Source organism: Myxine glutinosa, chromosome 2, assembly GCF_964187855.1.
Source record: "Myxine glutinosa chromosome 2, kmMyxGlut1.1, whole genome shotgun sequence".
Lineage (NCBI taxonomy): Eukaryota > Metazoa > Chordata > Myxini > Myxiniformes > Myxinidae > Myxine > Myxine glutinosa.
Window position 1 is genome coordinate 260518384 of NC_136262.1, and position 24788 is coordinate 260543171.

Genomic DNA, 24788 nt, shown 5'->3' on the forward strand with positions numbered 1-24788 from the left:
GGAATGGTAGAACGTGAGTGGGAATGCACGCTGGAGTTGGTGGTGAGGCACGTGGTTGGGTGTGCGAATGAGGGCACACCTGTGATTGTCACAGAGGAGGTGACTGAGGAGGGGGTGCGAAGCGGTGTATTGGTGAGGTGTGCGAGCAACGAATGTGTGCCAAAGTGTTCGGTGGTCAGGTGTGTGACCAAGGCTGTGAGTGGAATGGGTGTACCTGGGTGTGTAAGGAAAGGTACGAGGAGCATGGGCACGGCTGGATGTGTGAGCAAGGAACGGGCTGCGGGATGTAAGCATGCAGGTGAAGCATCGACGTTAGACGGGGTAGAGTTTAGAACGACTTATAGCCGAATCGGGCCCTCGGTGCGTGCTGGGCCTCGCTTTGAACGGCCGCGTCCGTGCTCCACCAGGCGGAGCGGGCGGCAGGATAGGAAGGCTCGTCATGGCGACCACTTTTTGGTGAGGAATTCCGGCAGGTCGAGATCGGGACATTGGATGGCTCCGTGCCGAGATGGTGCGTGGGATCTCGGCACGGGTAAGCCCCCGTCCCTGCCCCGAATGCCGGACGCATCCAGCCGCCGGCACAAAACAACCAGCATCCATTGCTTGGCTTTACGAAGCCGGGCTTTGGACAGGGATTGGCGCACCGAGAGGTATTAGTGAGTCGACTGGGTGATGAGGTTAGTGTTTTGGACCCAAAATTGGAGAAAAACAAAATTTGATGATTGGCAAGGGATTGGCAGTAGTGATTGGCAGATGATGGTCAGTGATTGGCAAATTTTTGATTTATTGAAATTTGATGTGCAAAATTGGTAGTGAGAGACCCCCGATGTGGTGGGATGGCAAATCCACCATCCTTCCCATGTGGGGGCAAAGGAGCAATAGCTTATGGGGTGTATGGCAGTGAAAACTAGCCCGGGTGGGTTAGGATATTGTGTGTAGGGATCTAGAGAAGATGACCTTAGGTAACGTTAAGGTTAGTTAGTGACTGATACCTGTAGTGGGGACGCAGGTAGATTAGTGTGGATGATAATGACGTGGGAGCGTAATAGTTTAAAGGGACGACTGGGAAGCGCAAGTTTCAGAAGGGAGTAGTTAGCTGAGATGATGCCGTGTGTGTGAGAATTGAACAGGTGTGATTGCACAGGTGTGCAACTGGACAGGTGTGTGGAGCAGTGTATGAGTAGTGAGTGTGTGGATCAGCGCGAATGCGCTTGGGGAGAGAAGGGTGCAGGTGGCACCAGGTGTGAGAGCACAGGTGTGCAGGTACAGGTGTGTGGAGAGAGTTGGAGTGAGTGGTACGGAGTGGTGTGCATGGTGCGAAGGTGTGGATGGGGGAAGAGTGGACCCCTTTCACGAGTACCCGGGGCGGGTAGTGTAAGTGTTAGGTAGAGGGTGCAGGTAAATTGTGGTTGGATATTGGCATTTGTGGTGCGGTTGCAGAATGGTATTGTGGATGGGTGCATTAGTGTTGTGGAAATGGCTGGGCGTGTAGCCTGTTAGTGCGTGTAGTTGGTTGGGCACTCCACCACTGTGAGGATGTCGGCCAGGTGAGGCCGCAGGTGGGCTCTGGGAGCCGGTAGAGTTGTGGATGGGGCCCGAGGATCCGGAGGACGGACCCGGGTAGCCCAGTGCCAGAGAGGGCACCGAGTGGGGAGAGTGCCAGAGGGCCTTCCCCAAGTAGTTAGGTTAGGACAAGGAGCAGGTAAGCTCGGAGGCAACTGCAGTGGTGGAGGTGTGCAGGTGGGTAGACCCACTGGGAGAGGTACACGCCGCAGCCCAGAAATTGTGCGAGGGCACCGGGAGATGAATCGGGGGAGTGAGACCCCAAATTGAAGCGCACCACAGTTTGGCCAATGGGAATTGGTTTTTAGAACCCATAGTGTAAGAGGGCCAATGGTTTGGCCGGAGAAAGACCCCGGGTAGTGTAAAGTTGTTAAAGTCATTTAGGAAATAGTTAGGATTGATGAACCTGTCGCACCATACGCAGCCACTTACCTGTGGTGATGATGATGACTCCACACCTGTGTTTTCTTTGTTTTGTTGCAGGAGATGAATCGCTGTGTGGATTTGTGAGACGCATCACGACGTGGATGAGACATTGGGGTGATTCCATCTCTCCCTCCCTAGGAGGGACTGATGATGAATTGGTAATGGCAAATTATGATGTTGAGTTGGAGATGGCAAATTTTGATGAGAGTTGAAAATGGCAAATTTGATTGGTTAGGAGGGAGAGAAGACGAATTTGGTATATGGGAGGAACGGGGAAGACAGTAGGGATGTTTGTTGATTTGTAAAGTAGATGTTTATGGGTAGTGTTGTGTTGTGTGGATACAGTAAGGGGTAAGGGAGGGGCCATGTAGGTTACCTGGTGGGGGGGGGGGGGGGCGTACGATAGGAACGTACCTGTCTCACCTGGTTCCCATGTGCCCCCAGTGTGCATTACCTTATATTGCGTGCACTTTTGCGCCCTTACCACCTTACTCACTTGTTTCTTCTTTTGTCTCCCACCTCCGAGGATCTGGCTTTGGGGTAGAGAGAGAGGAGAGAGAGGTGCTGGCTACGCAGTTGTGGGCCTGCACTTTCGCTGTTCGCTGCCTGGATCGGTACACCATATGGACCGCAATGTTTGTGGCCACCCACAATGGACCGCAGTTCGTTTGCGGCCAAGCACCACCCGTTGATGGACCTATGGGTCAACGTGGCACCTATGCCATAAAGGTGAACCACTGTTAATTAACACCACTGAAGGCCACACGAAGAGCAAGAGACACCTGCAGGGTTAGGGGTTGTCGAATTTATTTTTATTCCAATGAACAATGGTGACTGCACCGATTGGTGGTGGGGTGGTGCTTTTGATGCTGGGACGGGGTGCTCTGCACGTTATTAAAGGCCGTCGGCCACAGAGCACTCGTGGGTTGGTGTATCGATGCTGGCAAGCGCTCTCTCTATGCATAACATCTGCATGTGTTCCTCCAAAAACAGGTCCTGGATCGTAGTGTAAATAGCAGCGTAGTCGTGTAAATAATGCTCCCTACCGGCTGTATGTTTAGTTTGCGAATTCTTTCCGGATTCGGTTATCCTGTGGGTGTGTTTCTGTGAGGAGAAGGGTGCAACGTCGCAGGGGGACATATTTACTCATTTGTGAATATCTGTAAAACTGTCGCACTCAGGGTAGAGTTAATAGTAGAGGGAACTACATTGCATGCCACACTAAAGTAGGTAAAAATTTATCGGGTCGGGACGCCCCGAGGGTAGAGAAGGGTGCAATGTTGCGAATATGGAATTTGGCCTCCATATCCGCTTGTAAATATTCCCCTATTTTCCCCAATACTCCCCAACTATCCCCAATCCCCCATTCCCTAGTCCCATTGTCTGTAAACAACAATCAGTAGAGCCGACCTTCCCCTTATTCCCCCATTAAATGTCGTGCCCAGGTCCACCGCACCACACGTAGACAACTTTCGGACATCTTGCTAGTTATTCTTAGTCTATGTCAGTTAAGGCCTCGTTTCCATTAATTATGACTCTTCGTTGCACCAGAATGTGATTATATGGCATCAGTAGTGAGTTTAGGACCTTTCCCATACCTCCTTCCATCTTCCATACCTCCTTCCATCTTCTTCCACAACTATAACTACAACAACAGAGGAGATGGGGGCGGCGCGGCGGCGCGGGGGAGGATGCGTCCTCACACCGGCTCGGCGCTCCACGGGGTTACCAGAGGGGCTGGCTGTCAGCTCCTCGTCAAGGGCGGAGCCTGGTAACCCCCCCGCACCCAATCAGAAGGGCGGACCGATTCCATCTGGGGCGGAGCTAACGAGCCGAGGGCGTGTCACTCCCCGCCGGATATACGTGGCGACTTAGCGGACGTGACGTGAGATGCGCCCCCAGCTGGAGAAAGAAGTACCTGCGCGCGCTGAGTCAGAGGCGCCCCGCCTGAGAAAGAACGTTGCCTGCGATCGCTGAGAGGAAGCGAACCCGCCTGGGAAAGAACGTTACCTCCGAGCGCTGTGACCTCCCCGCATCTTTGGACCGGACCGAACCGTGTGGATTCTGCCCCGAGCCCAGGCGCACCTGGAGCCACCGATACCTGCCTTTCCCTGCCATCAATCCCCGTGTGAGTCAGCCGTTGTCCCGTTTATCTGTCGTCTGTCCGGGGTCAATATAAGAGTGTGTCTAAGTGCCTGTCTTCCTGTGATATACCTCTTGCCCCTGTAATCTAACCTTTCCGTACGAATATAATTGAGAATCGAAACATTGGTGTCTGTCATTATAATCCAGCCGGGTGTCTTCTTTTCCTTTATTGATCCAGCGTAGCGCGGCTCCGTCAACGTCGAGTATAATCGGGTAATTTGTGCGGACACGACGGCCATTCCGCTCGGCCCACCTTAACATCAAAGTCGTGTCTGTAACAATATGTATGGCGCCCATTTATATAAACTTTTCTTGAGCATTATTTGGTTCCTCCTTAGAACACAAGGGTAGTCCAGCATGCACACGAGATTTTTTGAATGTCCCTTCTTTTCTATTGTTTGGCATTTTCTACAAGCTATGGAATGTCCCTTCTTTTCTCGAGTTTGCCCCATGGCACGTACCATATACAAGGGGCCTTTTCTATGCCCTTGGCATTTTCCCCAATAATCTGAAATTATAATATGCTAAGGGTCGATCCTTTTGAAGCTAAAGGCTTTTTCTCTGATGGCTCCCACCCCATACCTTTATATGGTTTGTGCCATGTGGCAAACGTGGGATGTTGTCCCCTTATGTAAACCATTCTTCGATTTCCCCGTCACCATCGTCCTCGGTGTCCACATTGCTAAGATCACCAGCTTTGCTTCTCTGGGTCTTCTCGCCCGGTCAATGTGCTGAGCAACAGTGTACAATGTTGTCGTGAACGTTGTTTCTCTGGGGGGGGGGGGGGGGGGGGTGGGTACGGTATCCGATCTCTTCTCTTTCTATATAATAATAATACGCGAAGGCTTTTCTGTCATGGTATTTTTGTCCCCCGTCGCTCAGCGGAGCGAAAGGGGGACTATGGCTTTCCCCTCCGTCCGTGTGTCCGTCCGTCCGTCCGTCCGTGCGTGCGGGCGTGCATGCGGGCGTGCGTGCGTGTGTGCGTGCGGGCGTGCATGCGTGCGTGCGTAAGCGAAGGACCGCATTCGAATTTGGTGTGGGGTGCAACCCACGTCAAAATCCAAGATGGCCGTCGCCATGTATGTCTGATGCCATGTATGTCTGAACCTTGTAACCTGCATATCTTGAAAAATAAGCGAAGTACCAACTTCTAATCTGGTGTGTGGGTCTATCTAGGCATAAGGAAGAACGCTGTTGAAAATTGGGTCGCCACGTCAAAATCCAAGATGGCCGCCGCCATGTATGTCTGAACCTTGTGAGATGAATATCTTGAAAAATAAGCGAAGTACCAACTTCTAATTTGGTGTGTGGGTGTATCTCGGCATAAGGAAGAACGCTTTTGAAAATTGGGTCGCCACGTCAAAATCCAAGATGGCCGCCACCATATATATGTCTGAACCTTGTGAGCGAAATATCTTGAAAAATAAGCGAAGTACCAACTTCTAATCTGGTGTGTGGGTGTATGTAGGCACAAGCAAGAACGCTGTTTAAATTGGGTTGCCACGTCAAAATCCAAGATGGCCGCCGCCATGTATGTCTGATGCCATGTATGTCTGAACCTTGTAACCTGCATATCTTGAAAAACAAGCGAAGTACCAACTTCTAATCTGGTATGTGGGTGTATCTAGGCATAAGGAAGAACGCTATTGAAAATTGGGTCGCCACGTCAAAATACAAGATGGCCGCCGCCTTGTATGTCTGAACCTTGTGAGATGAATATCTTGAAAAATAAGCGAAGTACCAACTTCTAATCTGGTGTGTGGGTGTATCTCTGCATAAGGACGAACGCTATTGAAAATTGGGTCGCCACGTCAAAATACAAGATGGCCGCCACCATATATATGTCTGAAACTGGTGAGCGAAATATCTCGAACAATAAGCGAAGTACCAACGTCTAATCTGGTGTGTGGGTGTATCTATTGTGTCGCCACGTCAAAATCCAAGATGGCCACCGCCATGTATGTCTGAACCTTGTGAGATGAATATCTTGAAAAATAAGCGAAGTACCAACTTCTAATCTGGTGTGTGGGTGTATCTCTGCATAAGGACGAACGCTATTGAAAATTGGGTCGCCACGTCAAAATCCAAGATGGCCGCCACCATATATATGTCTGAAACTTGTGAGCGAAATATCTCGAACAATAAGCGAAGTACCAACGTCTAATCTGGTGTGTGGGTGTATCTATTGGGTCGCCACGTCAAAATCCTAGATGGCCACCGCCATGTATGTCTGAACCTTGTGAGATGAATATCTTGAAAAATAAGCGAAGTACCAACTTCTAATTTGGTGTGTGGGTGTATCTCGGCATAAGGAAGAAGGCTATTGTAAATTGGGTCGCCACGTCAAAATCCAAGATGGCCGCCACCATATATATTTCAACCTTGTGAGCGTAATATCTTGAAAAATAAGCAAAGCACCAACTTCTAATCTGGTGTTTGGGTGTATCTAGGCACAAGGAAGAACGCTATTGAAAATTGGGTCGCCACGTCAAAATCCAAGATGGCCGCCGCCATGTATGTCTGAACCTTGTGAGCGGAATATCTTGAAAAATAAGCGAAGTACCAACTTCTAATCTGGTGTGTGGGTGTATCTAGGCATAAGGAAGAACGCTATTGAAAATTGGGTGGCCACGTCAAAATCCAATATAGCCACCTCCATGTATGTCTGAACATTGTGAGCGAAATATCATATCATAGCATGTTTTCTGCGTCTTAAACTTTGTCAACTCACATCACTTCACCGACGGGGGACCTAGGCGTAATGCCGTCACCATGGGCTCCTACTACTACTAGTATAATATATATATATATATATATATATATATTGTTGCATTTGTGAGGGTAGGTGACGAATTGCCATAATGAAGATAGGAATGTACAGATTAGCATGGACCGTGTGATGCGTAGAACACATCTCGATGTACATAAGCAGGGTAAACGTTGAGCTTAAGAGTGTTTGCATGTCACCACACGGAGGGTGGTTTGTGTTACTTAAATAGGGCGTAAGGGTAATTCCCAGTATGTAAATACCTCCTCTGATTTTCCCTCCGGTTTAATCTCATCTAAAAAGGCCCGCCATTACAACAACAATTACAACAACAACCATAATCGCCGACAGTACCCGGGCATTACGACCGGCAAGTTAACCCCGCCCAGCTGAACATTCCCGAAGGTCGGCAAGGCTCCGCCTAGATGGACCGTAACTGGCATGCCACACCCCAAGCTTTGTCATTGGGCATCAAGCAGGCCGTGAGGACCAGCCCCTCAAGGGGATAATTGGTCATGGAGATGGGGTGATTAGATGGGACGTCAGGATTGGTCGAGTGTGACGTCAGTGAGGAAGAAAGGAGGGTGCGCCCCTCTCTCGCTCTCTCTCGTGTTGGGTTTGGAAAGAGGACGGTCACTTCGTGCTCTCTCTCTTTGTCCTGGTCATGCATTGGACGGTGGTGTTCTGGCTCGGGTGCGCTTGCAAGGAGAGATTTGCGGAGCTTTTGTGGACAACTCCTATCGTAAGGAGGAGCAATAAGGTGGTGTTTCGTTCGGCTCTCGGCGTTTCGGATAGAGTGAAGAGCAAAAGAGGACCGCTTGCACGAGTTACCTCATGTTCATGGTGTCGTGGGGGAGCGACTCAGTGCCATACGGTGCATTTTCCGCGCGGTGGTTTGAGGCGACAAACACCAAGCCCTCGTTGAGACCAGAGCTGAGTGCGGCCGACTAAAAGAACATTTATTTTTAATTATCTTTCCCCTTGTCTGTATTTATTTCAGAGTGGATGGTCCCTCATTTCGGAATTAGTTTTTACCGTACCTTTCGTTTTTGTTGTTCTTGCCTTAATTTAATTAAACCCATATTTGTTGCATTTTACTTTTGTGTCGTGTTCATTTACTTGTTCTGTGGGGATCGGATAACCCCCATGTGTGGCTTGTCCAGGTAAGGCTTCGGGACCTTCGCGCGCGGGCCGAAAATAATTCCGCCAAGTTTTGCCGTCTGAGGCCGATTTTCATCGGCCACGGATGTGACAATATATATATATATACAGTGATCCCTCGTTTATCGCGGGGGTTACGTTCCAGAACCCCCCGCGATAGATGAAAATCCGCGAAGTAGCGACCATATTTTTATTTTATTATTTATATATATTTTAAAGCTTTATGACCCTCCCCACACTCTTATTAACCTTTCCCATACTCTTATAAACACTTCCTATACTCTTAAACACTTTTTACACTCTTAAACATACGTAATTTTAACAACATATAAAATTCTAATGGGTACTCACCATTGAAGATACTGTAGCTACCCATGGGTCCCCCAAGCAAGACCAGCATCAGAATCTCCTTGCTCCAGCCGGTGACGTCACCGGCGGGGATCCCCGGCGCGAGAGTGGCTGGTCACGTGACCGCTAAAGCGTGCCGCGCTTTGCGGGTATAATCAGCTACACCTGTTGATCACGTGACCACCGAAGCACGCCACGCTTGAGAGGCGTGGCTTTCGGTTTCTGGTTGTGCTTTATAATTCAGCCCGATAAACGGGCTTTTCAGTGTTCCCGAGTTGGTTTTGAGAATAAATATCTTCTCGGACGAGTTTGTGTCTTGCCCGTCATTTCGTCCGTATCAAGCAAGAGCCCGGCTCTTCAATACTACAACTTGCGTGATGAAGATGATGATGAATTAGCTGTGCAGTACTGATGACGATGAAGGTGATGACGATGATGAATGTACTGCACAGCCAGAAAGAGCATTACAGTTACCCATTACGTGGGTAACTAGCGCAAGTGGAGCTGCCGCATCTGCGTTTTCCATACGCACGACTCTTTGTCTACCCTTCTACTGTACACTATGTACAGTATTTTATTTCTTGTAATATGTTTTAATTACTGTATTTTTCTTATTTCTTTACGTTTTAAAATTTTTTAGGCTAGAAAATGCTTATTTTACCACAAAAACATTTAAAATAATAGTATATAAAAATACATTTATACCGCAAAATCCCGCGATATAGCGAAAAATCGGCGATATAATTTTACATATACTAGCGAGAAAAACCCGCGATGTACCGAAGCCGCGAAAAGTGAACCGCGATATAGCGAGGGATGACTGTATATATATATATATATATATATATATATATATATATATATATATATATATATATATATATATATATATATATATATTTGTGTGCAGTGTGTGTCACATCACTTAACTACTCTCAAACTGTTGTTAAATCGTATCAACCTTCCGGTCTGCACCGACCCCTCCTGTGTGTATGTCTAAGATGTTTGTTTTTTTGAAACAATTTTTATTTAATTTTTGAATTTTTTTTTTTTTACTTAAATCTTCAACTTAAATTGCTTGTAAAAATGTAATATCACCAATATTACAAATTAATTTGTCATTATCCTCAGTTAAAACAAGCCTGTGTGTCTGTAGTGACGTGTCGTGTCGTGAGGCGAGAGAGTAGCGAGCCGAGACATGCCAGTATTTTGTTAAGTTTTGCAAAATGTACCACAGCGGGAGCGTATCTATGTACACTATAGTAATCCCGAGATAGTTATTTCTTAGTCTATGTAAAGGTTAACCTTTGCCCATTGTCTAAGGGTTTTTTGGGAATGGGAGCATGCGTTGTGGTTAGTTCGTCTATGTATTCCTTGTTTGGTGTCTCCCCATTTCCAACTATCTCTTTCTTTCGGTTCCAATTCAGTTCGTTCCAACAATCCTTCCTTCAATCCCCATTTGGTTTGTTCCAGCAAACTTTCCTTCAATACATATTCGGTTTGTGCTTCAATCCACCTTAGTCCATTCCAGCAATCTTTCTCTCAAATGTACATTCATTTCATGTTTTCAATCATCAATTGAATCCGTCTATTCCTTCACTTTAAATCCCTCCGTCCAACCCCACATTTATTCCCACCTCCAGTCCATCTCTTCGTTCGACTCTTCACTTTTTCATTATTGATAATTAGCATCCGTCCAAACTCGCACCGGCAACCAAATCCCCTATTAGTAACAATTAACCATATTAGCAATAATGCTCAGGAATGGCCATCTTACCTTCTTGCATCACTCCTACTTCTATTTACATGTAATAAATACATCGTTGCTAATGTTACCACTACATATTTATGGTACTGTACTGGAAATTTGATAAATGGATACTTACCATGTCACTGTCAGACACGGGTCCAAAACTTGTTACATAGATATCAGTTTTCACTTCCGTCACTTTTTCTGCTTGGAGGAAGTAGGATTGGGATGTGACAAAATTGTGAGATTAGGCTGAGCATTTGATTAATTCAGACAAGCTTAAAATTGTTTGAAAAACTATTTTAACAATTTTTTAAAGTTAAAATAAACAAAGAAATAAACTTTAAAAAATAGTTTTTAAAACGAATTCAAAAACTTAAAAACAAATATATATACACAATCGTTTTAAGAACTATGTCTTTCAATCCTGACAAATCTCAGACACTCACTATGTCTCTCCGAAAACACCGACTGCACAACCCTCCCATCTACTTTCTCAACAATCCTCTCCAAGAAGTTCTGTCACTCAAGCTTTTGGGTCTCACTATCTGCCATGATCTTTCCTGGGAAAACCACATTTCCAAGCTGGCCTCCAAAGCCAGTCGCCGACTGGGCATCCTCCGTCGTGCGAAGTCCTTCCTTGGCACACCTGAGCTCCTCACCATCTACAAGGCTTTCATCCGCAGCTCAATGGAATACTGTTCTCCCCTCTGGGCCGGTGCTCCTGCCTCACACCTAGATCGGCTTCACGCTTTTGAAACCAAAGCTTTCAGAATCATTGGAATCTCCTGCGATGAAGCTAACTCCAAGAGCCTTTCACTACTCACCGCAGGCAGGTTGGTGGTCTTTCTGTCTTCTACCGACTCCTCTCCGGCCTTGCTCCCCCAGCTCTCTCCGTGCTCTGTCCCCCAAATATTCCTACAGGTCGCACAAGATCTGCCTGCAACCCTCTTATGGTTAAACTGCCAAAATCAAGACTCTCTATTCACCTTCACTCTTTCATTCCTCTTTTCTCCTGCCTCTAGAACAAACTCCCTCACTCTCTTCAATCCCACTCCTCCCTCCAGGTCTTTAAAACAGCTGTTCACCACCATCTCTTATCTTCCCCCATCCAAAACCTTGATCTTTTCTACCCTCGCTAATTTCACCCCAGATCCACTTTGAAATACCAACTTCTTTCCTGGAAGTCCTTGCAGTGTCCTTGTGTTTTATACTTCTCCCACCCCCCACCCCACCCCTTCCCATGCTTCCTCCCCCCAAGCCCTCTCCGTCCCACAGATCTCCCGATGTCCCTGCTCCCAAATGTTGTGTTTGTGTGCTTTCCCTTCTCTCCCCATAGTGTCTACCGCTCCCCTTATTATATGTTGTATGTGTCTGTTAGATTTTTTGTGTGATAAATGTTAGCTCTTACACGAGCCTCGATCCTGTATACAACAACAACAACAACAACAACAACAACAAAAGAACTATTTTAAAAACTTTTTTTTTTAAATGCTTAAAATTGCTAAACGGCATAATATGGCAAAGTGGGTCAATTAAATGAACAAGAGCCAAGTGCTGGGATGGTGGGGTTCCACGTACTACCACTGTTCTCAAGAAAACAAACACAACTAACCCATACCCCCCTCCCCCTCCTCCCTTTCCAAAACCTCCAACCCTACCTTCCCCTATTCCACTCCCAATTGGGGCATACAATCCTTGGAAAGTTTGGTTACAATAAATTAAAGCAGTTTAAAAAGATTACCCTTCGCCCTATTCCAAATTCCCCCCCATAAATCTCAGCGCTCCGCGCGCCTCACCGCACGTCGTTTCAGAGGAATAGGCATATTTGACCATTTTGGTGTCTTTTGGGTCTTCAGGGTCTTTTGGGTCTTTATGACGTTTTGGGTCTTCAGGGCCATTTGGGTCTTCAGGGCCATTTGGGTCTTCATGGTCTTTTGGATCCTCTGGACCTTGAAGGGTATTTTGGGTCTTTGGGGTGTTTTGGGTCTTCGGGGTCTTTGGGGTATTTTGGGTCTTTGGTGTCTTCAGGGGCTTTTGGGTCTTAAGGGTCTTTTGGTTTCTCTGGGTATTTAAGGGTCTTTGGGGTATTTTAGTTCTTTGGGGTATTTAAGGGTCTTTTTGCATGGTGTTTTGGGTCTTCGACATATTTTGGGTCTTCAGGGTGTTTTGGGTCTTCGGGTGTTTTGGGTCTTCGGGGTGTTTTGGGCCTTCGGGGTGCTTTGAGTCTTCAGGGTGTTTTGAGTCTTCGATGTGTTTTTGGGTCTTTGGGGTATTTTGGGTCTTTGGGGTATGTTGGGTCTTCGGATTTTTTTGGGGTCTTTGGGTTTTTTGGGGGTCTTCGGGGTTTTTTGGGGTCTTCGGGGGCATTTGGGTCTTCAGGATCTTTTGGATCCTCTGGGCCTTTAAGGGTAGTTTGGGTCTTTGGTGTCTTTCTTGGGCTTTTGGGTCTTAAAGGTCTTTTGGTTCCTCTGGGTCTTTAAGGGTCTTTGGAGTATTTTGGTTCTTCAGGGTATTTAAGGGTATTTTGGGTCTAAAGCATCTTTAAGGGTATTTGGGGGTCTTCAGGGTGTTTTGGGTCTTCGGGGTCTTTTGGGCCATTCGGGTCTTCGGGGTCTTTTGGGTATTCAGGGTGTTTTGGGTCCATTCGGGTCTTCGGGGTCTTTTGGATCTTCTGGGCCTTTAAGGGTAGTTTGGGTCTTTGGAGTGTTTTGGGTGTTTGGGGTGTTTTGGGTCTTTGGGGTGTTTTGGGTCTTTGGGGTGTTTGGGGTGTTTTGGGTCTTTGGGGTGTTTTGGGTCTTTGGGGTGTTTTGGGTCTTTGTCGTGTTTTGGGGCTTTGGAGTGTTTTGGGTGTTTGGGGTGTTTTGGGTCTTTGGGGTGTTTTGGGTCCTTGGGGTGTTTTGGGTTCCGGGGTATTTTGGATATTTATGGGTCTTGGTGGTCTTAAGGGTCTTGGGGGACTTAAAGGGTTGTCAAAGGTCTGAGGGGTCTCAGCAGTCTAAACGTAATTAAGAGTTCACGGACTGTGTTTTGGGTGTTAATTTTCTTTGAAGAAGAAGAAGACGTTTTTGGTCGCACATTAACATAACCATATACACGTTCGCTCTATTATAATAAGCTAACTTCATTTTTCATCATTAACTCCCAACGGGGCCGACACTATACCTCTATATCCCCCATCCAGCACACTCACAAAGAAATGGATTGATAAAGCAACAGAAAAATGAAGTGTACCAATAAGGGAAGCCTGCGTTTGTGTGAGCTTTACCTGATGTGAGACCAGGTAACAAGCACACCGTTCATAGATCAAAATATTATTGAATAGCAGCTGGGCTCCACACACAGAGTTTGTGCTCCATTTAAAGGCCCAGCTCACAAAGACTGAACATGGTGTCGGTGGCGGCAGGGAAGTGTCGTGCGTGCGATCAACAGCCTCACCACCGAGCCCTGGGCGCAGACGGTTGTCGTATCCATCCAGTAGACTGTCCAGGATTTGTGTAAACACCGTAATGTTGTCTGATTGGCCGTAAGCGAACACTGGCTGGGTGTAACTGTGCACACGTACACACACAAAAACAAGAAACAACTTCATTAAAAGCAATTCTGGCTTTTTGCTTGGCCCTGAAATAGTTATTGCGAATCTGGAAATCGCACCGGAATGTTTTACCAAAGACAGTGCAAGGTTAAAGGGTAAGTTAGAGCAAATTCACACCCCACAGGTATTCCCACAACACATATTTTAGATACAAAATCTGGGCTCATGGGAGAAGCGAAGTGATTTAAGATAAGCTCCACGAGGAGCCCGAGGTCGTGTTAGATATTCAAAAAATGAACTAAAGAGTTCATAGAGCACCTTACACGAGTTCATAGAGCACCTTACAAGAGTTCATAGAGCACCTTACACGAGTTCATAGAGCACCTTACAAGAGTTCATAGAGCACCTTACACGAGTTCATAGAGCACCTTACACGAGTTCATAGAGCACCTTACACGAGTTCATAGAGCACCTTACAAGAGTTCATAGAGCACCTTACACGAGTTCATAGAGCACCTTACACAAGTTCATAGAGCACCTTACACGAGTTCATAGAGCACCTTACACGAGTTCATAGAGCACCTTACAAGAGTTCATAGAGCACCTTACACGAGTTCATAGAGCACCTTACAAGAGTTCATAGAGCACCTTACAAGAGTTAATTGAGCACCTTACACGAGTTCATAGAGCACCTTACAAGAGTTCGTAGAGCACCTTACAAGAGTTCGTAGAGCACCTTACAAGAGTTCGTAGAGCACCTTACAAGAGTTCGTAGAGCACCTTACAAGAGTTCGTAGAGCACCTTACAAGAGTTCGTAGAGCACCTTACAAGAGTTCGTAGAGCACCTTACAAGAGTTCATAGAGCACCTTACAAGAGTTCATAGAGCACCTTACAAGAGTTCATAGAGCACCTTACAAGAGTTCATAGAGCACCTTACAAGAGTTCATAGAGCACCTTACAAGAGTTCATAGAGCACCTTACAAGAGTTCGTAGAGCACCTTACAAGAGTTCGTAGAGCACCTTACAAGAGTTCGTAGAGCACCTTACAAGAGTTCGTAGAGCACCTTACAAGAGTTCGTAGAGCACCTTACAAGAGTTCGTAGAGCACCTTACAAGAGTTCATAGAGCACCTTACAAGAGTTCATAGAGCACCTTACAAGAGTTCATAGAGCACCTTACAAGAGTTCATAGAGCACCTTACAAGAGTTCATAGAGCACCTTACAAGAGTTCATAGAGCACCTTACAAGAGTTCATAGAGCACCTTACAAGAGTTCGTAGAGCACCTTACAAGAGTTCGTAGAGCACCTTACAAGAGTTCATAGAGCACCTTACAAGAGTTCATAGAGCACCTTACAAGAGTTCATAGAGCACCTTACAAGAGTTCATAGAGCACCTTACAAGAGTTCATAGAGCACCTTACAAGAGTTAATAGAGCACCTTACAAGAGTTCATAGAGCACCTTACAAGAGTTCGTAGAGCACCTTACAAGACTTCATAGAGCACCTTACAAGAGTTCATAGAGCACCTTACAAGAGTTCATAGAGCACCTTACACGAGTTCATAGAGCACCTTACAAGAGTTCATAGAGCACCTTACAAGAGTTCATAGAGCACCTTACAAGAGTTCATAGAGCACCTCACAAGAGTTCATAGAGCACCTTACAAGAGTTCATAGAGCACCTTACAAGAGTTCATAGAGCACCTTACACGAGTTCATAGAGTACCTTACACGAGTTCATAGAGCACCTTACACGAGTTCATAGAGCACCTTACACGAGTTCATAGAGCACCTTACAAGAGTTCGTAGAGCACCTTACACGAGTTCATAGAGCACCTTACACGAGTTCATAGAGCACCTTACACGAGTTCATAGAGCACCTTACACGAGTTCGTAGAGCACCTTACAAGAGTTCGTAGAGCACCTTACACAAGTTCATAGAGCACCTTACAAGAGTTCATAGAGCACCTTACAAGAGTTCATTGAGCACCTCACAAGAGTTCATAGAGCACCTTACAAGAGTTCATAGAGCACCTCACAAGAGTTCATAGAGCACCTCACAAGAGTTCATAGAGCACCTTACAAGAGTTCATAGAGCACCTTACAAGAGTTCATAGAGCACCTTACAAGAGTTCATAGAGCACCTCACAAGAGTTCATACAGACACAAGCACATGGGCGGGGCCTGCGAGTGGCAATTTATTATTATTATTTTTGTTTACAAGATCGAGGCTCGTGTAAAAGCTAAAATTGATCACAAAAAGACGAACTGACACATAAAACATATGATAAAGGGAATGGGAGACAACATGGAGAACAGGTACATCGGGAGATATGTGGGAGGGAGAGGGCTTGGGGGGAAGATGCAAGGGAAGGGGGATGGGGGCGGAAGAGGTATAAAACACCTGGACACTGCTAGGACTTCCAGGAAAGAAGTTGGTATTTCAAAAAAGTGGATCTGGGGTGAATTAACAGGGGTAGAAAAGATCAAGGTTTTGGATGGGGGAAGATAAGAGATGGTGGTGAACAGCTGTTTTAAAGACCTGGAGGGAGGAGTGGGATTGAAGAGAGTGAGAGAGTTTGTTCCAGAGGCGGGAGAAAAGAGGAATGAATGAGTGAAGGTGAGCAGAGAGCCTTGATTTTGGTAGTTTAACCATAAGAGGGTTGCAGGCAGATCTTGTGCGACCTGTAGGAATATTTGGTGGACAGAGCCCAGAGAGAGCTGGGGGGGCAAGGCCGGAGAGGAGTCGGTAGAAGACAGAAAGACCACCAACCTGCCTGCGGTGAGTGAGTGAAAGGCCCTCGGAGTTAGCTTCATCGTCGGAGATTCCAATGATTCTGAAAGCTTTGGTTTGAACAGCGTGAAGCCGAGCTCGGTGTGAGTCAGGAGCACCGGCCCAGAGGGGAGAACAGTGATTGGTCGTGATGACATTAAATTGCCATATTATTTTGTCCAAGTACTGCTAAATGGAAGGGTTGTAAAAGTGCCAATATGGCGTTTTGTGTTTTACAGGGTTCAAGTATATAATTCAATACAAAACAAAGATTTAATGGTCGAGCAAATATTTTTTGTAACTTTACCACCATTGCTGTAGCGTCTTTTACACCACGTTATTTAACACGTTGCATTAGTTATTCGTGCCTGTTGTTTGTGTCCTTTATGACGTCCTTAAAAACATGTGTACATTTCCTGTTTGGAATGATTTTTCAATTTTGTTTGACTGTCAGACAGGTAGACGGATTTAAAAAAATGATCACACTCCTCGCTGTGCAGGCACGATCGGGACAGGTTCAGGACCAAATTACTGTTAAACTACAGGATCATTTTTGGATTCATGTCCCGATTCATGCCCAAAATATAACATTCAATTTAGAATAGATTGTTCCTCAATCATAAGTTAACATTTGTAGACAGATAGACACAAAAATGAACCAAATGCTTAATCCCGCTTTTCACTTCTCGTGTACGGAGTATCGTAATTAAGACCGCAATGCACCGACAGTGTTGCAGTGGAGAGGGAGAGGGAGAGGGAGAGGGAGAGGGAGAGGGAGAGGGAGAGGGAGAGGGAGAGGGAGAGGGAGAGGGAGAGGGAGAGGGAGAGGGAGAGGGAGAGGGAGAGAGAGAGAGAGAGAGAGAGAGAGAGAGAGAGAGAGACCATACTAACCTGCAATTAAAAGGGGTGGGTGAGGAATGGGTGAACGAGGGTAGCAAATATCATGGGGAGGAAGGGAAGATTAATTAAAATGGTGGTGTACTTCCAGTGAAAAGCCCTTGAGGGAAGAGTGGATAAGGCAGTTCCAGAGTTGGAATAAGAATATATATATATAATTATGTTCATTATTGTAAATTAACATCCTTTATACATGCTTATAAAACAAACTGCTTAAGTAAATACCTAGAACAGTCATTTTATAGTATCAGTCAATACTTTGTGTGCCCACCCTTTGCCTTCTTGAGTGCCATCATTCTTTTACCCATGATTCCTGTATACGACCGAAGCACTCTTATTATATAGGAATATTGTGCCAAATATCCTGTCGTACATTCCACATTCTGTAAGGTTAGTTGGGTTCCTCTTCTTCTTTTGTTTCCAGGTAATCCCATATGGCCTCTTTGGGACTCATGCTCAGACACCGGAGTGCCAATTCTAACACTTGGCGCATACCAGCTCTAACCTTGTTCTCAAAATATTTCTTAACACATCGGAAGTGTGTTTTGGAATAGTATTTTGTTTGAAAATGAATCCTCCTCTAATTAAAATTAAACGATTTCCACTCGGGACTGCATGGTGCTGCAGTATCTGCTTGTACTTCTCTTTCGTTAGCATCCCATTGATTTCAACGAGTTTTCTACACTAAAATCTGAGATACAACCACAGACAGTCACAGAGGTTCCTGGTGTTTAACAGTAGGCTACAAACATTGTACATCGTTCTCCAGGTCTTTGGTGGACAAACTGGCATATCTTACATCCAAAAGGTTCAAACGTCGATTCACCACACCAGAGTACCCGATTCCATTGTTCAGTCACCCAATCTTGGTATGGCCTTGCATATTTCAGTCTTTTTCACCTTATTCTGTGGCCTCATGCACTGTATATACCATTATATATACCACACTTCAATCATTATATATCCATATACAGTATACCATTATATATCCATACTTCAATAACCATTGTATATCCATGTATACTATTATGAATTTTGGGTAGAGACATATATAGATTTAGGTAGATCTGTATAGGTAGGATCTCTAAAAGCCTCTCCTCAGTGAAAGACACATGAAAGCCCGCTTGGATTTTGCAAAAAAGCACCTAAAGGACTCTCAGACTGTGAGAAACAAGATTCTGTGGTCTGATGAAACCAAGATTGAACTGTTTGTCTTCCGTCTGGCCACTCTGCCATAAAGCCCAGATCGATGTAGTGTTGCAGGTATGGTTGTCCTTCTGGAAGTTTCTCCCATCTCCACACAGGATCTCTGGAGCTCAGCCAGAGTGACCATCGGGTTCTTGGTCACCTCTCTTACCAAGGCCCTTCTTCCCCGATTGTTCAGTTTGGCCGGGCGGCCAGCTCGAGGAAGAGTCCTGGTTGTTCCAAACTTCTTCCATTTAAGAATTATGGAGGCCACTGTGCCCTTCGGAACCTCCAATGCAGCAGAAATTTTTTGTAGGCTTCCCCAGATCTGTGCCTCGACACAATCCTGTCTCTGAGCTCTGCAGGCAGTTCCTTCGACCTCATGGCTTGGTTTTTGCTCTGATGTGCATTGTCAGCTGTGAGACCTTATATAGACAGGTGTGTGCCTTTCCAAATCATGTCCAATCATTTGAATTTACCACAGGTGGACTCCAATCAAGGTGGAGAAACATCTCAAAGATGATCCAGAGAAATGGGAGGCACCTGAGCTAAATTTCAAGTGTCATACCAAAGGTTGTGAATACTTATGTAAATGTAATATTTCAGTTTTTTCTTTTTAATAAATTTGCAAAACTTTCTAAAATCCTGTGTTCTCTTTGTCATTATGGGGTATTGAGTGTAGATTGATGAGGGAAAAAATGAATTTAAACGATTTCAGCATAAGGCTGCAACATAACAAAATGTGAAAAAGGTGAAGGGGTCTGAATACTTTCTGAATGCACTGTATGAATATATAATGATTAGCTCCTCACCTCAATGAGCTCCTCACCACATACAAGGCTTTCATCCACAGCTCAATGGAATACTGCTCTCCCCTCTGGGCTGGTGCTCCTGCCTCACACCTAGCTCGTCTTCACGCTGTTGAAACCAAAGCGTTCAGAATCATTGGAATCTCCCGCGATGAAGCTAACTCCGAGGGCCTTTCTCTCTCTCACCGCAGGCAGGTTGGTGGTCTTTCCGTCTTCTACCGACTCCTCTCTGGCCTTGCCCCCCAGCTCTCTCTGGGCTCTGTCCCCCAAATATTCCTACAGGTCGCACAAGATCTGCCTGCAACCCTCTTATGGTTAACCTGCCAAAAATCAAGACTCAAGACACCTTCACTGGTGTCTTGAGACACCTTCACTCCTTAATTCCTCTTTTCTCCCGCCTCTGGAACAAACTCCCTCACTCTCTTCAATCCCACTCCACGCTCCAGGTCTTTAAAACAGCTGTTCACCACCATCTCTTATCTTCCCCCATCCAAAACCTGGATCTTTTCTACCCCCGCTAATTTCACCCCAAATCCACTTTTTTGAAATACCAACTTCTGTCCTGGAAGTCCTTGGTGTCCTTGTGTTTTATACTTCTTTCAACCCCCCCCCCCCCCCCTTCCCACGCCTCCTCCCCCCAAGCCCTCGCCCTCCCACACATCTCCCTGCTCTCAAATGTTGTGTTTGTGTGCTTCCCCTTCTCTCCCCATCTTGTCTTCCGCTCCCTCTTTTTATATATTTTGTTTGTCTGGTTGATTTGTTTGTGAAATAAATGTTAGCTCTTTCACGAGCCTCGATTCAGTATACAAAAAAGAAAAGAAAAAAAAAAGATTGAAGTATGGTATATATGGATATATATAATGACTGAAGTATGGTATATATGGATATATAATGGTTATTGAAGTATGCATATATAATGGTATACTGTATATGGATATATAATGATTGAAGTGTGGTAAATATGGATATATAATGATTGAAGTATGGTATATATGGATATATAATGATTGAAGTATGGTATATATGGATATATAATGATTGAAGTATGGTATATATGGATATATAATGGTTATTGAAGTATGGATATATAATGGTATACTGTATATGGATATATATAATGATTGAAGTATGGTATATATGGATATATAATGATTGAAGTATGGTAAATATGGATATATATGATTGAAGTATGGTATATATGGATATATAATGGTTATTGAAGTATGGATATATAATGGTATACTGTATATGGATATATAATGATTGAAGTATGGTAAATATGGATATATAATGGTTTTGTAGCGGTTCCCGCTGAATGTACACAATCGCCTTGCACCTGCCAGGACGCGGCCAGGGCGCGATCGCCATGCCGGGCTCGTCCGGACGGGCCCAGACGCGCCTCTCCTGGGTAATGCCCGGACTCGCTGTTCCCGGGCACGCCCGAACCTCCCGGGCACGCCCGGTCTCGTCTTTCCCGGGCATGCCCGCTCTCGCCTTTCCAGGGCTCGCCCAGAGCGCCCGGGCCCGCCCAGCCTCGACTTGCCAGGCCGCGTCCAGGACGCCCGGGCATGTCCAGACTCGCCTTTCCAGGGCTCGCCCAGAGCGTCCGGGCATGCCCGCTCTCGCCTTTCCAGGGCTCGCCCAGAGCGCTCGGGTACGCCCAGCCTCGACTTGCCAGGCCGCGTCCAGGACGCCCGGGCATGTCCAGACTCGCCTTTCCAGGACTCGCCCTTGACACCCGGGCATGCCCGGTCTCGGTTTTCCCGGGCAAACGCCCGGGCATAAATGTGTATATATATTGCTGCCCGATAAACGGGCTTGTCAGAATACCTGAGCTGTTTTGTTTCAATAAAGCAACTCGGACGAATTCCGTCTTTGGTCGCGTCAATTCTTTCGACTCGCGTTGGAGCGCAGCTCCTTCAGTATACTTTATATGGATATATAATGATTGAAGTATGGATATATCATGGTATACTGTATATGGATATATAATGGTTATTGAAGTATGGATATATAATGGTATACTGTATATGGATATATAATGATTGAAGTATGGTATATATGGATATATAATGATTGAAGTATGGTAAATATGGATATATAATGGTTATTGAAGTATGGATATATAATGGTATACTGTATATGGATATATAATGATTGAAGTGTGGTAAATATGGATATATATGATTGAAGTATGGTATATATGGATATATAATTATTGAAGTATGGTATATATGGATATATTGTAGCGGTTACCGCTGGATGCACACCATCGCCTTGCACCGGCCAGAACACGGCCAGACGCGCCTCTCCCGGGCATGCCTGGACTCACTGTTCCCGGGCATGCCCGAACCTCCCGGGCACGCCCGGTCTCGTCTTTCCCGGGCATGCCCGCTCTCGCCTTTCCAGGGCTCGCCCAGAGCGTCTGGGCATGCCCGCTATCGCCTTTCCAGGGCTCGCCCAGAGCGTCCGGGCATGCCCGCTATCGCCTTTCCAGGGCTCACCCAGAGCGTCCGGGCATGCCCGCTATCGACTTTCTAGGGCTCACCCAGAGCGTCCGGGCATGCCCGCTCTCGCCTTTCCAGTGCTCGTCCAGAGCGCCCGGGCACGCCCAGCCTCGACTTGCCAGGCCGCAGCCAAACAGGCCCGGGCAGGTCCAGACTCGCCTTTCCAAGGCTCGCCCTTGACACCCAGGCATGCCCAGTATAGCTTTTGCCGGGCAAACTTCCCGACATAAATGTGTATATATATTGCTGCCCGATAAACGGGCTTTTGTCAGAATACCTGAGCTGTTTTGTTTCAATAAAGCAACTCGGACGAATTCCGTCTTTGGTCGCGTCACTTCTTTCGACTCGCGTTGGAGCGCCGCTCCTTCACTGGTGACCTACCGACATGGACACGGCAGTGACTCTTAAACTGCCTTCCTTCTGGGAGGCTCACGCGGCTGTTTGGTTCGCCCAGGCGGACTCCCAGTTCGCCCTGCGAGGCATCACCGCGGACGACACCCGCTTCCACCACGTCGTGGCAGCGCTCGGTTCTGCCACCGCGGCCCGCGCCCTGAGCCTCCTCGAGCACCCGCCGGCTGCCGACAAGTATGACGCGCTGAAGACGCTCCTCCTCGACGCTTTCGCCCTCTCACCGGCGGCACGCGCACGGCGCCTGCTCGACCTGCCCGAGCTCGGCGACACGCGCCCGTCCGAGCGCATGGACTATATGCTCTCGTTGCTCGGTGAGCACTCTCCGGATTTTCTGTTCCGCGAGTTGTTCCTTCGCCAGCTGCCTCACCCGGTACGCCTCGCCCTGGCTGGCACGTCGATCACCGATCCCCGCGCCCTCGCCAGGGAAGCCGATAAGATCTCCTCGGCGGGCCAACACATCGGCGCAGCTACCTGGAGCCTGCCGCCGTCCGAGGCGACGCCCACGACGCCCGAGCGCCCTGCGCGGTTGGAGACCGAACTGCCGGTGAAACTGGCGGCCGCCACGCCGCACCGACCGCTTCCGACACGACGGCCGGGGCCTCCACCTGACCAGGCGTGGTGTTATTACCACGCCAGGTTCGGACACAAGGCTCGGACGTGCCGACCCCCGTGCACTTTCGGCAAGTCGGGAAACGGCCGGGCCGGCGTTCATTCCCAGCCATGAGCGCCGGCCACTCGGGCAACTTGCTTTTTATTCGGAACAAAGCATCCGGGTGGCGTTTCCTTTGTGACACCGGCGCCCAACTGAGCATCATACCCGCCTCCGATCAGGACAGGCGGGACGCCGTTTGCGGCCCCTCTTTGGTCGCTGCTAATGGCTCGGCCATACACACTTTCGGCCCGCGCAACGTCACCCTCTGCTTCGGCAGCCAGCACTTTCAGTGGACCTTTGTGACCGCCTGCATCCCCATGGCTTTGCTGGGCGCCGACTTCCTCTGCGCGCACGGGCTGCTGGTCGATGTCAAACGTCGTCGCCTTGTCAACGCCGAGACCTTCAGCTCCCTGGCGTGCACGATGAGCAGCTCCGCGCCGACCGAACTGGCGTGCGCCCTCCCGACGGCGAACGAGTTCGCTCGCCTGCTCGCGGAATTCCCGGCCCTCACACGGCCGACGTTTTCGGCCGTCGCAGTGCGGCATGGGATCGAGCACCACATACCCACTACGGGCCTGCCGGTCTACGCCAGGGCCCGCCGCCTCGACCCGGCCAAGCTCGCCGTGGCAAAGGCCGAGTTCGACGCGTTGGAGCACCTCGGCATCGTGCGGCGCTCCAATAGCGCGTGGGCCTCACCACTGCACATCGTGCCAAAGCCGGGGGGTGGATGGCGCCCGTGTGGCGACTACCGCCGCCTCAACGACGCTACCACCCCTGACAGGTACCCGATCCCGCACATCCAGGACCTTTCCGCCCGTTTGGCGGGACGGGTCATATTTTCCAAAATTGACCTGATACGGGGATACCACCAGGTACCTGTCCGGGCGGCCGACGTCCCGAAGACGGCCGTCATCACGCCGTTCGGCCTGTTCGAATTTTTGAGGATGCTGTTTGGCCTCAAGAACGCGGCCCAGGCATTCCAGCGCTGAATGGACGGCGTGCTGCGCGACCTGCCATTTCTTTTCGTCTATCTGGACGACATCCTCATCGCCAGCACGTCCCATGCCGAGCACCTCCTCCACCTCCGAACACTGTTCAGTCGCCTCAGCGAGCACGGCTTAATTGTCAACCCGGCCAAATGCCACTTCGGCACGACGACCGTTGACTTTTTGGGCCACCGCATCACCAAGACCGGGGCCGTGCCTCTGCCGACCAAGGTCGAGGCCATCACCACGTTCCCGCGTCCCCGTTCCATCAAGGCCCTACAAGAGTTCCTCGGCATGGTGAATTTTTATCACCGATTCGTGCCACGCGCTGCTCAGCTCATGCGGCCCCTTTACGAGGCCCTCCTGGGCAAGCCGGCCAAGCATGACATCGTTTGGTCCGCGGCCATGGACGCGGCCTTCGCGAGCGCAAAACGGGCCCTCGCCGACGCAACGCTGCTGGCTCACCCAGTGCTCAACGCGCCCATCGCCCTCACTACGGACGCCTCCAACTACGCGGTGGGCGCCGTCCATGAACAATGGGTGGACGGGGTTTGGCAGCCACTCACTTTTTTCAGCCGGCAGCTCCGGCCGAACGAGTTAAAATACAGCATGTTCGACCGCGAGCTGCTCGGTCTATTCCTGGCCGTTCGCCATTTCCGACACCTCCTGGAGGGCCGCCCCTTCACGGCTTTCGTCGACCACAAGCCGTTGGTCTACGCAATGGCCAAAGTCACAGAGCCGTGGTCGGCCCGCCAGCAGCGCCACCTCTCCGCCGTGTCGGAATTCACCACGGACATCCGACACGTCGCCGGCAAAGACAACGCTGTGGCCGACTGTCTTTCTCGGGCCAGCGCGAATGCGGTCCACCTCGGC

At 48.1% G+C, this 24788-nt stretch overlaps 1 protein-coding gene across 1 annotated transcript in view; it reads right to left on the reverse strand.

The window, feature by feature from the left end:
• Positions 1 to 24788, reverse strand: part of LOC137420610 (gamma-aminobutyric acid receptor subunit alpha-2-like) — a 189528-nt gene that overhangs the window by 123844 nt on the left and 40896 nt on the right. Inside the window, exons 2-3 of the mRNA XM_078772492.1 lie at positions 13599 to 13711; positions 10297 to 10364 (exon numbers count right to left, since the gene is read on the reverse strand). Coding sequence (XP_078628618.1) covers positions 10297 to 10364; positions 13599 to 13711 — 181 coding nt within the window. The remainder of the gene's footprint in view (positions 1 to 10296; positions 10365 to 13598; positions 13712 to 24788) is intronic.